Below are 13434 nucleotides of genomic sequence, written 5' to 3'. Positions count from 1 at the left end.
CATCACGTCAGACTCTGTGCTCCGTGAAGGTGACTCTACCAAACCGCACTTTCCAGTCTGTTCCTCGCTAACAAGCATAGCCTCCATATTTCATGGATATAATAAGACCCCAGGATTATAAATATGACGCAAACACGCTCCCCGACCATGTGTCAGTACAGGCTACAGCTGTGATGAATGACACGAGTGTGTTTACATGCCATTTCCCCAAGAGAAAGGGTTAGGGGTCATGAAGGTAAAACAGATAACAAAAGGTCCCCAAAACAACACAGGATCCAAAATGGCCACTGCAGGCTAATCCTCCCCTCCTCCTCCCTCCGTGCCTCCCCCCCTCCCCCCCCTCCCCCTCTTCCCCCCGGCTCAGTGAGATAAAGAGTGTGTTCTGGATGAAAATCTAAATTTTCAATGCCACATAACAGAATTAACCCAGTTATGTTTCCAAATCTGATAAGCCAATTGGCATTACTGAACCTCAAACTTGGAGAAGTGGGAGAAAATAGATTTTCCCCTGATTACACAGTATAATCCTGATTCATCTTTTGGAATGCAAATATGTTCAGTGACGTTAATCGCGGGGCCCTGCATAAAAACTGGCACCGTGATGACCTTGGGTGTGTGAGGGGGGGGGGGGGGGGGGGCAATAAAACTAAAAACAACCACACAGACAAGGGTGAAAATAAACACAACAAGAAGACAACTGTGCCGTCATTGTTCAAATCTCAGTCCAGCTGGGTTCCTGTGATCCTCTGGCTCCACAGAGAGGGGTCGTCCTCCAGCACGGAGCTTCTCCTCTCCTCTCCTGTGTGGAGGTTGGAGGACGTGTCCGACCTCCATGACGGATCTCAGAGCGGTCAACACTTACAACCCCACGCTGTCCGCTGTGGCATCACCACTGTTCCTAGAGAATTCGTTACGGATCTCCATTTCTCCCTCTCTCCCTTCTGTCTGTCTTTCTTTCTCACCCCTCTCTCTCTCTTCTCTCTCACTCCTTTTCTTTCTCAGTTTCTCTACTCTCCTTGTCCTGTTTGGACACGGTCACAGTAATCAGAGTGGGAAGGATTTATCACGAGTCTGCTGTCCATTAATTACAATCTCACACACTTTGCCATCATAAATTCTCTCTCTCTCACACACACACACTTACGCCCACACTTTAATTAACCCCCACACCAGTCCTCCCCTCCCAGCCTTTCACAGAGAGAGCCACGGTACTTTCAAAACCCCCAAACTTAAAGGAAGCTCCAAATCCAGCTTCCATCAAATCAACAAAACAAGGTTATGTCTCCTGATCTGCGGACAGATTTGAGTGTATCTACACAGAGTTGGGGGGAAAACAGGGAATTTTGTCCAAACAGATCTTTAGATAGTCTGCATTTTAAACATGGTCAGTGACAAAGGGCCAAACAAAAGCTCTCCCTGGGTTTATTGGAGGAGTAGACAGACCTTGTATGCCCCATGAACTCGAGCAGGAAACCAGTTCTGTTCAGTCCTCTCTTCTCGCGCTCATTAACACCACAAATATTCATCCTGTTTCATTCAAACACATGGTCCCCTTTCAACGAGGACACTCGTTATGAATAATTGATTTGTCGTGAGTCAGAACACTCTTCAGGTGGACGTGTGCGAACAGGGGCCTGTTCCAGGATCGTTTTACCTAAAGAAAACATCTTAAAAGTGTCATTGGAATAGGAGGCACAGCTGACTCCAGGTCAGATTGATCAGAAGTAGAACAGGCAGCTATTCTGAGGGCTTTTTTTTTTAAAGCGTGGGGGATCTTTGGTCAATGTGGCTGGAAGATACAGACTGTTCCTTTGACTCAGACCACTGAAATACAGTTTGAGCTGTGCTCTTCAGAAACTTGATATTCCGCTGCAACATTTATACGCCCCTTTGGATGAGTGTCTGCTGGATGGATAAAATGTCAAATCTAAAAAGATGTCTTGGTCATTTTCTGGCCTCTTTTTATTCCTCTCCTTCCATTTCTTGTTGTTCTGAGGAAGGCTGACAGCAGCACACTTCCTCTCTCTCTCTCTCTCTCTCTCTCTCCTGTCTCTCCATCATCGTCGCCGTGTCAACCGTGACAAATGACTGTCCCTAGTCACCGGCCAATCAGCTGCCGGCGCTGCTCAATTTACCTAAGCGGATGCTAATGACATTTATGAGCTGTCCGTCAATCTTAGGGCCTTAACTCAAGAGTGTGTGTGTGTGTGTGTGTGTGAGAGTGTGTGTGTGTGTGTGTAAGAGAACAGGAAGAAGACAGTGAATAATCTGAGAATGATCATTCTGTGGTACCCTGAAAGCAATCACACAACAAATCACACAACCAGTCTGAGGTTTGTATGTTACAACACAACAGCAACTTTCAACACACGCACGCACACACACAAAAATGGTTTCTGTGTTTTTCTGTCCCCTCTCCTTCCTCCTGCTCTCCGCTGTTTAATTAATAACCATCTCCTCCAAAGTTATGGCGGTGTCATTAAATATGGAGTCGGCCGTGAAAGCTGGTGTGCTTGGTAACCCTGCAACATCCTCGCGACAATGGAGATCTGGAGAGGAGAGACTCTTCACAACAAGCTGTGTGAGATGACTGGCATATTACCAGCACTCCGCTGAGAGAAAGTCAGATGTCCAACGCTGTCAGGAGCAGCGCAGGCCAGCTCAGCTCTTCTACTCATCTCTTCCTCTCCATCTTCCCTCTACTTCTCTATCTCTCTCACTCCTCCCATCTTTCTTTTACTCCAACACAACTCTCTCCTCTCTGGGGACCTGTTAGAGAGTCCCTATACTTAGGGGAGCAGAATGCTGAGATCTCTCTCTCTCTCTAGCTGTCTCTCTCTCTCTAGCTGTCTAGCTGTCTCTCTCTCTCACACACACACATTGATATTCCAACATGGCCACTGAGGTGTGTCATCCTAAAGACGAGGTCATACAGCTGTCCTGGTCCTGAGGATGTCCAGCTGGGATGGAGACGGATGTTGGTTCCCCCTTGAGCGTGAGTGTGGGTGTGCATGATGTATTATGTGTGTGTACATGGTGTGTGTGAGGGGGAGGGGCGGTATTCTAGAGCCACCGTGCGCACACACACACACACACACACACACAATGCATCATGTACACAAACACTCTTCAGCTGCTTGAAGAAACCTTCAAGTGAAAAGGACAGAGGTGAAGAAGCCAGGAAAGACAGACGAGATATAAATAGCTTGGCTGGTTCATGAGAGAGGGACACAACCGAGAGGGGAGAGAGAGAGAGAGAGAGACAGAGACAGAGAGACAGAGAGAGAGAGAGAGAGAGAGAGAGAGAGAGAGAGAGAGAGAGACAGAGAGACAGAGAGACAGAGAGACAGAGAGACAGAGAGAGAGAGAGACAGAGAGAGAGAGAGAGAGAGAGAGAGAGAGAGAGAGAGAGAGAGAGAGAGAGAGACAGAGAGACAGAGAGACAGAGAGACAGAGAGACAGAGAGACATAGAGACATAGAGAGAGAGAGAGAGAGAGAGAGAGAGAGAGAGAGACAGAGAGACAGAGAGAGAGAGAGAGAGAGAGAGAGAGAGAGAGAGAGAGAGAGAGAGAGAGAGAGAGAGACAGACAGAGAGACAGAGAGAGACAGAGAGAGACAGAGAGAGACACAGAGAGACAGAGAGACATAGAGACAGAGACAGAGAGAGAGAGAGAGAGAGAGAGAGAGAGAGAGAGAGAGAGACAGAGAGACAGAGAGACAGAGAGACAGAGAGAGAGAGAGAGAGAGAGAGAGAGAGAGAGAGAGAGAGAGAGAGAGAGAGAGAGACAGAGAGAGAGACAGAGAGACAGAGAGACAGAGAGACAGAGAGAGAGAGAGAGAGAGAGAGAGAGAGAGAGAGAGAGAGAGAGAGAGAGAGAGAGAGAGAGAGAGAGAGAGACAGAGAGAGAGACAGAGAGACAGAGAGACAGAGAGACAGAGAGACAGAGAGACAGAGAGAGAGAGAGAGAGAGAGAGAGAGAGAGAGAGAGAGAGAGAGAGACAGAGAGAGAGACAGAGAGACAGAGAGAAAGCGTAGGGGGATTCAGACAGATACAACGAGACAGAAAACGACAGAAGCGGGGGAGAGATGGGAGAAGGGGGATGGAGAGAACGAGAAAAATGGTCTTGCGTGTCTCCACACAGAGAGGGTGTGTGTTTGGAGGAGGGCTTTCAGAGACGACACGCCTGCAACAACATCTCAACAGCAGTCGCTGCAGCGCACACACACACACACACACAGAAGGGACCAGTTTAATTGCTGGTCTCAAACTCAGCCTGTCACATAGATGTTCAGGAATCACACAGCTCCTGTCTTTAGCAGGAAGCAAGTCATTCTCGGCAGAGCCAATGGTCTAAAAGAGACGTAGAGAAAACAGGTGTGATTGGCACACTGGTATTTCCTGTCCAATGGGACTTCACGATTACCCACACTGGTCTACACAATATCCATTCAACATCCAAGTCTAAACAAAATCTTTCCAGCAGCTAGTCTACATGTAAACCATACAGCTCCAATGCTTTTCATAAACACTGCCTTTCCAGTGAACATCCATCCTAGCGTGTTGACGCCCAGGCCTGGCTGAGCCTGGAGTCTGGTGACAGATGGGGTTTATCTGGGTCAAGGAAGGTTGGCGAGCTGTGATGTCACACTGGAACTCCTCATTTGAATAATCCTGACAGGGGGGGCAGATAACCACCCAGGGGTCACCGAGGGCTCCTACAGTAGCCAGGCTCAGAGACATCACCTCCTGCTAACGGAGTCAGAGGCCACTGCTCTGCTTCTCACACGGACGAGCTTCATCCTACCCCCGCAGCATTTGTAGCTGTTGTGATTTCCTAGCTGGGTTGTGGGCATCGGTAATGTGAAGAGCTCTCATTCACAATAACAGTGTGCCCAACCACCCCCTCCCCCACATTCACAATTTCAAATACAGTGTGTGTGTGTGTGTGTGTGTGTGTGTGTGTGTGTGTGTTAATACCAGTCTAAGACCCTATTGCCCCTCCAGTCTGCTCTGCACTTGAGCCACACAAAGACAGGCTGCTAAACTCCCCCTCGTCTATCAGCCTGCTCGTCATCCCTCTCTATTCCTCTCCCTCTTTCCTCTCCTCCTCCGACCTCTTCTCCCTCTCTCTCCTCTTCTCTCCTCCAGACCGCAGTCTAGCACAAACACCCCCTCCTCCATTCATTCTAATCAGCAGTCTCCCCTCTCTCTCTCTCTCCCTCTCCCTCCCTCTCTCTCTCCCTCCCTCTCTCCGTGGTTTTACTCACGTGTCACGGTCATCTCCATGGTTAGCGCCGAGCGGGGCTCCTAAACGGCGGGCAACACGGCCGAGGAACGGAGTGAACGAGGGAGGGGAAGAAGGTGGGAGGGATCGGCAGATGGTCCCCGGTGGAGCGGTGTGTGTGTGTGTGTGTGTGTGTCAGCCACAAACAGTGCGGTGAGCGACGACGGCCAAGCTCATCCCTTTCTTCCTCCCTTCCGCCTCTCCCTCTCTTCTCTCTCTCCGAGAACAACGATCACTTCTCTTGTCCTCCCTTCGCTAACGGAGCAGGATGAGATCTCACCTCTCTCTTGTCTAACGAGATGCTCTCTTTCTCTCCCCCTCTCTCTTCCTCCCTCTCGCTCCCTCTCTCTGTCTGTCGGACAGCAGCAGCTCTGCTTGTGTTGATCTGTGGGTTTGAGCCCCATTGGGCACACGCACTAGAGGAGGCAGCCAATAGCGAAGCATCTGGAGAGTCACATGTTCTCCGTGTGTGGAAGAGAGAGAGACAAGGAGAGAGAGAGGGAGAGTGATATAGATGGAGAGAGTGACAGAGAAAGAGAGAGTGATAGAGGTTTAGAAAGGGAGGGCAGGAGAGGAGGAGGGGTGGCTGGCTGGCTGGTTGTGAGTTCTGTAGTTGACGTAGCATCTCTCCTCCGAGGACTCAGGATAGAAACACAGGGCAATGCCACATGACTGGGACGCACACACACACACAGTGTGCATGCAGTACACAAAGGAATACACACATGCATGTCTAAAAATGCATATCAACCCTCCCTCTCTCTCCCTTTCTCCATCACACTGGATCCATCTTGCCAGGCAGCGCAGCAGCCGTAATTGGACGGGAGTTGCTATGGAAACAGAGGAAACGGTTGCCTGTTGGTCGGAACACTGCCCTGAGTATCAGACCTGCATCCATCACACACACACACACACACACACACACACACACACACCCCTCCTACTCGCTCCATCTCTCACTCCCCTCCATTTTTGTTGTATGTCCACATCATCGTGTGTGTGTGTGTACAAAGGTGTGTGTGCGTGTGTGCGCGGAGGTGTGTGAGAACCTGTGATTATGCCTTTGCCTGCATGTGTAGATCTGCATACATGATTGAGCATACACATGTGAGAGTGTGTGTTTATCTGTGTGTGTGTGTGTGTGTGAGATGCACAATCAGCTGGGCAAAGCCAGCAGCTGAGACACACCGAGATATACAATGTGGCTGCTACAACACACACACACACACACACACAGTGAAGGAAAACAAAATGGAGTAGATCCAGTACACCCGTGGAGTGCTTGACTAGCATCTAGTCCAAACCTAACAAACATCTCACTGGAACAGATAGGAGTATTTCCCTTTGAGGTCTAGAAATGAACCAGTGACACATATCCACGACAGACCTAGCTCACTAATTACAAACAGAGAGACATTACAGCTTCAGTGTCAAGACATTAAAAACGGAGAGTGTAGGCCTAGGAGTTTCGCTCCCGATTCATCCTGATCGGTTGGAACCGATGCTGAACATGTAATCTGCTAAGCATGCCAGCGTCAATTAGTGTTTTAATCTGCCACCTCGTCGTGTTACCTCATCACGTTAATAAAACATGGGACCACGACACACACACACACACACACACAATGCTTTCACTGAATAGTTCCACAAGGTCTCGGTGTGAATACACACAGTTTGTGAAGGCTTCCGTTTGACACGGTCTCGTGGCTCGCTAACGCGGCTCCGTTCGTTCCCAAGAGTTGACAAGCGTCAACACGCGTAGGAAGTGTTACTGGTGACAGTAGTTGCAGTGTAAACACAGCTTCGTATTAAACAGCTGGGCTGTTGTTTTTATTGCGTTTATGTAAAATACGCACGCGCACACACACGCGCGCACGCACACACACACACACGGAGCCCTCTTACACAAGCCAGACTATAGCCTCCTTAGCCCGCAATTTGTATCGAGGGGCTTGCATCCGAGCTAACAACACCAGACAGTTGGCTGTCAGTGTCAGCTGTGCTGACGAAAGCTAAACTGACCAGCAGATACAACAGTCTACCTTAGAGCTCCACACGAGCAGATGCCGAACCAGCAGCAACAATTCTATGCACGCTGTGAGTCCACATCAATAAGTTTCTAGCTAGCGAGTTCGCTGCTGGACCAGGCACGACTGTGCCGACTTTGCATAAATACCCAATTATAATGTCACCTTCGCACAGGATAGTACATCCAAATAATTAATACATGGTATATAGTGGTTCTAGGATGACCCTGAAATCAGTTTGTGTGAATATCCTACTGTATAACTGTGGACTTTTGTGTTTTAAATTGAATGAAAATGAAAGGTGCTTGCAACATGCGGACCAAAGCCTGAAAACAGAGAAGGGTGTTCGGCCGGCCTGCACTGTGAAGACGGATGGCTTGTGAACGGAATTATCATTGTGGTTTCATGGATTAAAAACAGGATATATATTGTTTTATCCCCTTCGAGTGTTCACAAACAAAGACATTAGTCTCCTTCAGATGGGGAAGTCTAGAAATATTAACGAATTAAGTCCTTTAACAACAATTTAGCATCGAGCCTACGAACCAGGCTAAGTAATCCGGAATAGCGGAGGCGGTTATCGCGCCCGTCTCATGTCAAAAATAAACAATGAGACGTAGAATTACATTAGAGAAGCCTGAGGATGAGAGCACAATCCCTTCCTTCCTCCTCCTTTCAATCTTTCCTCCCCCCCAAAAGAAAAAGACATAGAGCCTGGGGGACAACGATTCAAGACGACCTCATCTCGATGTCTGTGCATTCTGATTAGGCTGCTCTACATACGCGGCACACTGCGCCGAGGCGCATGTCTGGCGGGTCATTTTCATAATTGTAATTACGAAAGTGTACCGATGCTTGGAAACGCTTCACCAACCCCCCTACACTGTATACATCACCACTGAACTGTGACGGACGCAACAGAATATCCAGCTCATGTTTGAGGTAGAAGTTCCATGAGAGAGAAAAAAGTTGATAAAGTATCACACATGCGCACGCGCACACACGTACTTTGTTGAAGTCTTCGCTGGTGGCTCTCATCTCCTTCCAGGTCTTGTTGAGCAGCTGGATGCTGATGCAGAAGAACTCCTCAAAGGAGCGCTCGTGGGTGAAGAACATGGGATGGAAGTCATGGCAGTTCTCGCTGGCTGAGGAACAGGGAGAAACACGCGGGTAAATGTCTCAAACTGCCTTTTCATACGTTCACCGTGCTTGCTAGCTGAGATGTGGTTACTTTGCCATGCGGTGACTTATGACCACAGATATACTGTTAAAACCATGCTTTTGGGGCAGCAGGTGTTCTGTATTTACTTGTACACATTTGAAACCTTGAATATTTCATCCGACAAACACAATTCTCCCACGGCCGACTAATAATTGAAGACGGTGAAATCTTTGCCGTAGCAGGTTTATCGCTGAAAGAAAACAACGTCTGTACTTGACGGCACGCCGTTGAAACAAGCCTCCGGTCAAGCCTGTGTGAGCCAGACCTCCACCACAGCTGTCACTGTGCTGCTGTTCCTCCCTGTGCTGCTGTTCCTCCTCCCTGTGCTGCTGCTGTTCCTCCTCCCTGTGCTGCTGCTGTTCCTCCTCCCTGTGCTGCTGCTGTTCCTCCTCCCTGTGCTGCTGCTGTTCCTCCTCCCTGTGCTGCTGCTGTTCCTCCCTGTGCTGCTGCTGTTCCTTCCTGTGCTGCTGCTGTTCCTCCTCCCTGTGCTGCTGCTGTTCCTCCTCCCTGTGCTGCTGCTGTTCCTCCTCCCTGCGCTGCTGCTGTTCCTCCTCCCTGCGCTGCTGCTGTTCCTCCTCCCCGCGCTGCTGCTGTTCCTCCTCCCTGTGCTGCTGCTGTTCCTCCTCCCTGTGCTGCTGCTGTTCCTCCTCCCTGTGCTGCTGCTGTTCCTCCCTGTGCTGCTGCTGTTCCTCCTCCCTGTGCTGCTGCTGTTCCTCCTCCCTGTGCTGCTGTTCCTCCCTGTGCTGCTGCTGTTCCTCCTCCCTGTGCTGCTGCTGTTCCTCCCTGCATAGAGCAAGGCTGCACCTCATCTCTTCTCTGGCCTGAATTCATCGGACTGAATGACCTTAGTCTCAGCCAGGCTCAGACCCAGCTGAATCTATCCTAACCTGACTTCAGTGTGTGTGTGTCTGTGTGTAAAACATCTATGTGTGTGACCACTGGGGACCCGTTCTTCAGTAATGTCATCTGTAGCAGTAATGACTGAAACCTTGTTTGAGCAAGAAGACTGGACAGGGAGATGGATCTCTCCTATCCTCTCCTCTCTCTTTTCCAGTCCTCTCCCTCTCCTCCAACTCATGCCAGCCTCCCCAGCCAGGGATGGAGGGTGGGGATGTGGAGGGCTGGACGGATGGAGGGGAGGAGGAGGGGAGGGGGGGTGAGCCAGTGACCTGTGTCGGGGCCCAGTGGTCCTGCACCATCTGGCCAGCGTCCTTGTGCCGGTGACGTTTCATAAAGGTCAAACTCAGCACTCTAGAAACACTGGCAGAAACTTTAACACAAAGTCATCGTCCTGACAGGAACTTCTCCCACTTACAGAGAAATGTGTTTGTGTTCGTTTGGGGGGGGGGGGGGATTTGTGACTAGACTTGATGGGAAGTGTGAATGTGGTACATCAATCTACCCACTATCCATCCATCTTTCCAAAAACACACACACATCCCCAAGTGAACAGCCCACCCAGCCAGAACAGGGTTGTGTGTCCTGATGCAGCAATAAGAGCCATCTGCCTCACAGGATGGAAGGAAAGATGATATCCCTGTTATCGTTAAGTTGGAGAACAAGATACCAGTCTGGTGGGCTTGAGGGTGGGGTAACAGACTCTCAAAATGATTCTGGGACCCCAGTTCTATCATGGCATCAGGGAAACGAGAGGCTCGTTCAAACACACACACACACACACACACACGCAGGAAGCGTGAGGACGTGAGTGTGTGAGGGAGCCCCCAGGGGGTCAGAGGTTACGTGTCAGAGGTGGCGTGGGCCGAGGGTGACGGCCGCGTGCGTGGCGTGTCACTTCCTGTCAGGCTCTGGGTTGGTGTGAGGGTTCGGAGCGTGTTGACGACTAATCAAAGATAATTACAGCCTAGAACCGGCCTGTGCTACGAGATGAACCCTGGAGAACAGGAGTGACTAAGCATGGTGTGTGTGTGTGTGTGTATGAATACCAACATCTTTGTCAAAAAATGTGTGTGTGGCCGGCAGGCAGGCAGGAAGCTTTGCTGACATCTGTCACAGCCCAGTGAGGTGTGTGTGTGTGTGTGTGTGTGTGAAGCTGAAGGGGGTGAGAGAGGACATGTAAGACCAGCGTCACCTTGGACGGCATCTGACTGATGATGAATCCACTCTGAAAGATGTTGTCCCCATTTATAACCACACCTGCAAGTCCGGATTATCCACCTGTGACGTGGAAATAGCCAGGAACGTGTGTGTCTGTGTGCGCGTGTCTGAGCATGAAGGCTGCACTGTCAGCAACACCTTTCCAGGTCAGTTAGTGTCTATGTGTCCTTCAGCCGGATGGAGAGACAGCAGGAATGGAGGAAGACGGGAGGGGAGAGAGGAGGGGAGGGGAGAGAGGAGAGGAGCAGAAGGAAGGAGGGGAGAAGCTGCAGTAACAGGAAGCTATGAAGTAGACTGACTAATTTTGTTTTGACCAGACTTTTGTTTCCACTGAAGCCCAGGAGCGGAGGAGGATTTATGGGTGCTAACTGTGTGTCAAAATCACCGTTATAAATTTCAAGCCCTTTCTTAAACCCCAGCTCCTCTAAATGTTTAATAAGGATCCGTGGGGAGGGGGAGGGGGGGGGCACACTTAGAATCCGAAGTTCGCTCTTTCCAGCCCCCACTAGCATTGACGTCTCCCACCAATCAGAGAGTCCCAGGCTAGGATGGGATTAGCTACCAAGGCCCTGGATTTACCTCACCACATCGAGTGAGATCTGCCGCTAAATTAACGCTAAGCTAGCACAGAAGCATGGATTGCAATTTTCCTTCAAAGGTGTGTACGTGTGTGTACGTGTGTGTGTGTGTGTGGGTGGTGTGTCCACCCAGTGGGCTTAGAGAGAAAGAGTGTGTTTCTTAGTGTGTGTTGCATACGTGTGGTGTGTGCAATGAGAGTGTGTGTGTGCAAGTGTGAGATGTGGTGCGTGTGGGCTGGCATGTGGTGTGTGTGTTTGGTGTGTGAGAGTGTGTGTGTGTGTGTGTGTGTGTGTGTGTGTGTGCACACTGGCGTGAGTGAATCAGGGTGCTGACAGGTCGGTCTGAATAACTTCATAAATATTCCATGTGTCTAGCAGAGCAGGGCCTGTAGCAAAGCAGGACCCTGTAGCAGAGCAGAGCCTGTAGCAGAGCAGAGCCTGTAGCAGAGCAGAGCCTGTAGCAGAGCAGGACCCTGTAGCAGAGCAGAGCCTGTAGCAGAGCAGAGCCTGTAGCAGAGCAGGACCCTGTAGCAGAGCAGAGCCTGTAGCAGAGCAGAGCCTGTAGCAGAGCAGGACCCTGTAGCAGAGCAGGACCCTGTAGCAGAGCAGGACCCTGTAGCAGAGCAGGACCCTGTAGCAGAGCAGGACCCTGTAGCAGAGCAGGACCCTGTAGCAGAGCAGGGCCCTGTAGCAGAGCAGGGCCCTGTAGCAGAGCAGGACCCTGTAGCAGAGCAGGGCCTGTAGCAGAGTCTCCTGGCCAGGCAGGGACGGCCTCACAGCACATTAAGGCTCTGGTCTGAGGCATGCTGGGAGATTCATCTGGTCTGAGGGATGCTGGGAGATAAATCTTTTAAGGGGGGTAAGAGCAGTAAAACAAATATGAACTATTAATTATGTAAAAAAGAGGTGTGGCAACAGCAGACAGGACCCTCCCCCCCCCCAACCACACACACACACACACACACACATAAATGTTGATGTGCAGGAACAAAGCCTAAGCAGACAGGTTTTTTAGGGTGGGTTGGTGGAAGATGGGGGGGGGGGGGATGGTTCTCAACACTAATAGATGGACCAGGACCCAGTGGCACAATTAGAAAGTCTACTGGCTCCTTTCATCTTTGAGGTGGGAGACACAGTTTGCTTTAAACTGCTGGAAGATAAGGAATACTCCTGAGATCATTTATCTGTACAGAATGCACTCTGTCTTTTCTCTTTCTGTGTGTGTGTCTCTCTCTCGTTTCCAGAGTGATCAGTTACCATTACTATCTGGTAACCAGGGAGACTAACATAGTCGCGGTAACCAGGGAGACTAACGTAGTCAGGGTAACCAGGAAGACTAACGTAGTCGTGGTAACCAGGGCGACTGACATAGTCGTGGTAACCAGTGCGACTGACATAGTCGTGGTAACCAGGGCGACTGACATAGTCGTGGTAACCAGGGCGACTGACATAGTCGTGGTAACCAGGGCGACTGACATAGTCGTGGTAACCAGGGCGACTGACATAGTCGTGGTAACCAGGGCGACTGACATAGTCGTGGTAACCAGGGCGACTGACATAGTCGTGGTAACCAGGGCGACTGACATAGTCGTGGTAACCAGGGCGACTGACATAGTCGTGGTAACCAGGGCGACTTACGTAGTTCCCCCACTCTGAGCGTCTCACAGAGCATCTTGGTGAGCTCGATGCTGCTGCGTCCAAACGGGCATTCGTGCTTATCCTCCCTGCTGCTGTTCTCCAGAACCATCTACACACACACACACACACACACACACACACACTGTTAAACAACCAACCACTGGTGTGTTTGTGTGTATTCTGTGAAAACGTGCTTGTTTAAAGTTAATTATCTGTATGTATGTGTGAGTATTTGTGTGATATTGACTGCATGTGTCTGTGTGTTGTGTGTGTGAGTGACAGCGTGTGAGTGGGACTGTGTGTGTGTGTGTGAGAGTGTATGTGAGTGTGTGTGTGTTCTCACCCTGATGTAAGCGTCCTGGTGGTGTCTTGAGAAGTACAGCATGTTATCCAGTGCCAGCATGCCTGGAGGGATCTGAGTGAAGTCTACTGCCGGGTTCACATGGTTCTGATGACATGTGACCAGAGAGAGAGAGGGGGTGAGAGAGAGAGAGGGGGGGGTGAGAGAGAGAGGGGGGTGAGAGAGGATGTGAGAGAGAGAGAGAGAGAGAGAGAGAGAGAGAG

At 50.3% G+C, this 13434-nt stretch overlaps 1 protein-coding gene across 5 annotated transcripts in view; it reads right to left on the bottom strand.

The window, feature by feature from the left end:
- elmo1 (engulfment and cell motility 1 (ced-12 homolog, C. elegans)) overlaps positions 1-13434 on the bottom strand; it is a 51913-nt gene that overhangs the window by 7202 nt on the left and 31277 nt on the right. For all 5 annotated transcript variants that reach the window (XM_084696924.1, XM_084696927.1, XM_084696929.1 and 2 more), the window contains 3 exons: positions 13214-13318; positions 12871-12979; positions 8323-8459 (listed from right to left, as the gene is read on the bottom strand). In XM_084696924.1, coding sequence (XP_084553050.1) covers positions 8323-8459; positions 12871-12979; positions 13214-13318 — 351 coding nt within the window. The remainder of the gene's footprint in view (positions 1-8322; positions 8460-12870; positions 12980-13213; positions 13319-13434) is intronic.

This window comes from Hypomesus nipponensis, chromosome 4 (assembly GCF_054491055.1).
Source record: "Hypomesus nipponensis isolate SF chromosome 4, ASM5449105v1, whole genome shotgun sequence".
In the NCBI taxonomy this organism is placed as follows: domain Eukaryota; kingdom Metazoa; phylum Chordata; class Actinopteri; order Osmeriformes; family Osmeridae; genus Hypomesus; species Hypomesus nipponensis.
Note: the sequence above shows the minus strand (reverse complement) of the source record. Positions and strands in the feature narration are given on the sequence as shown.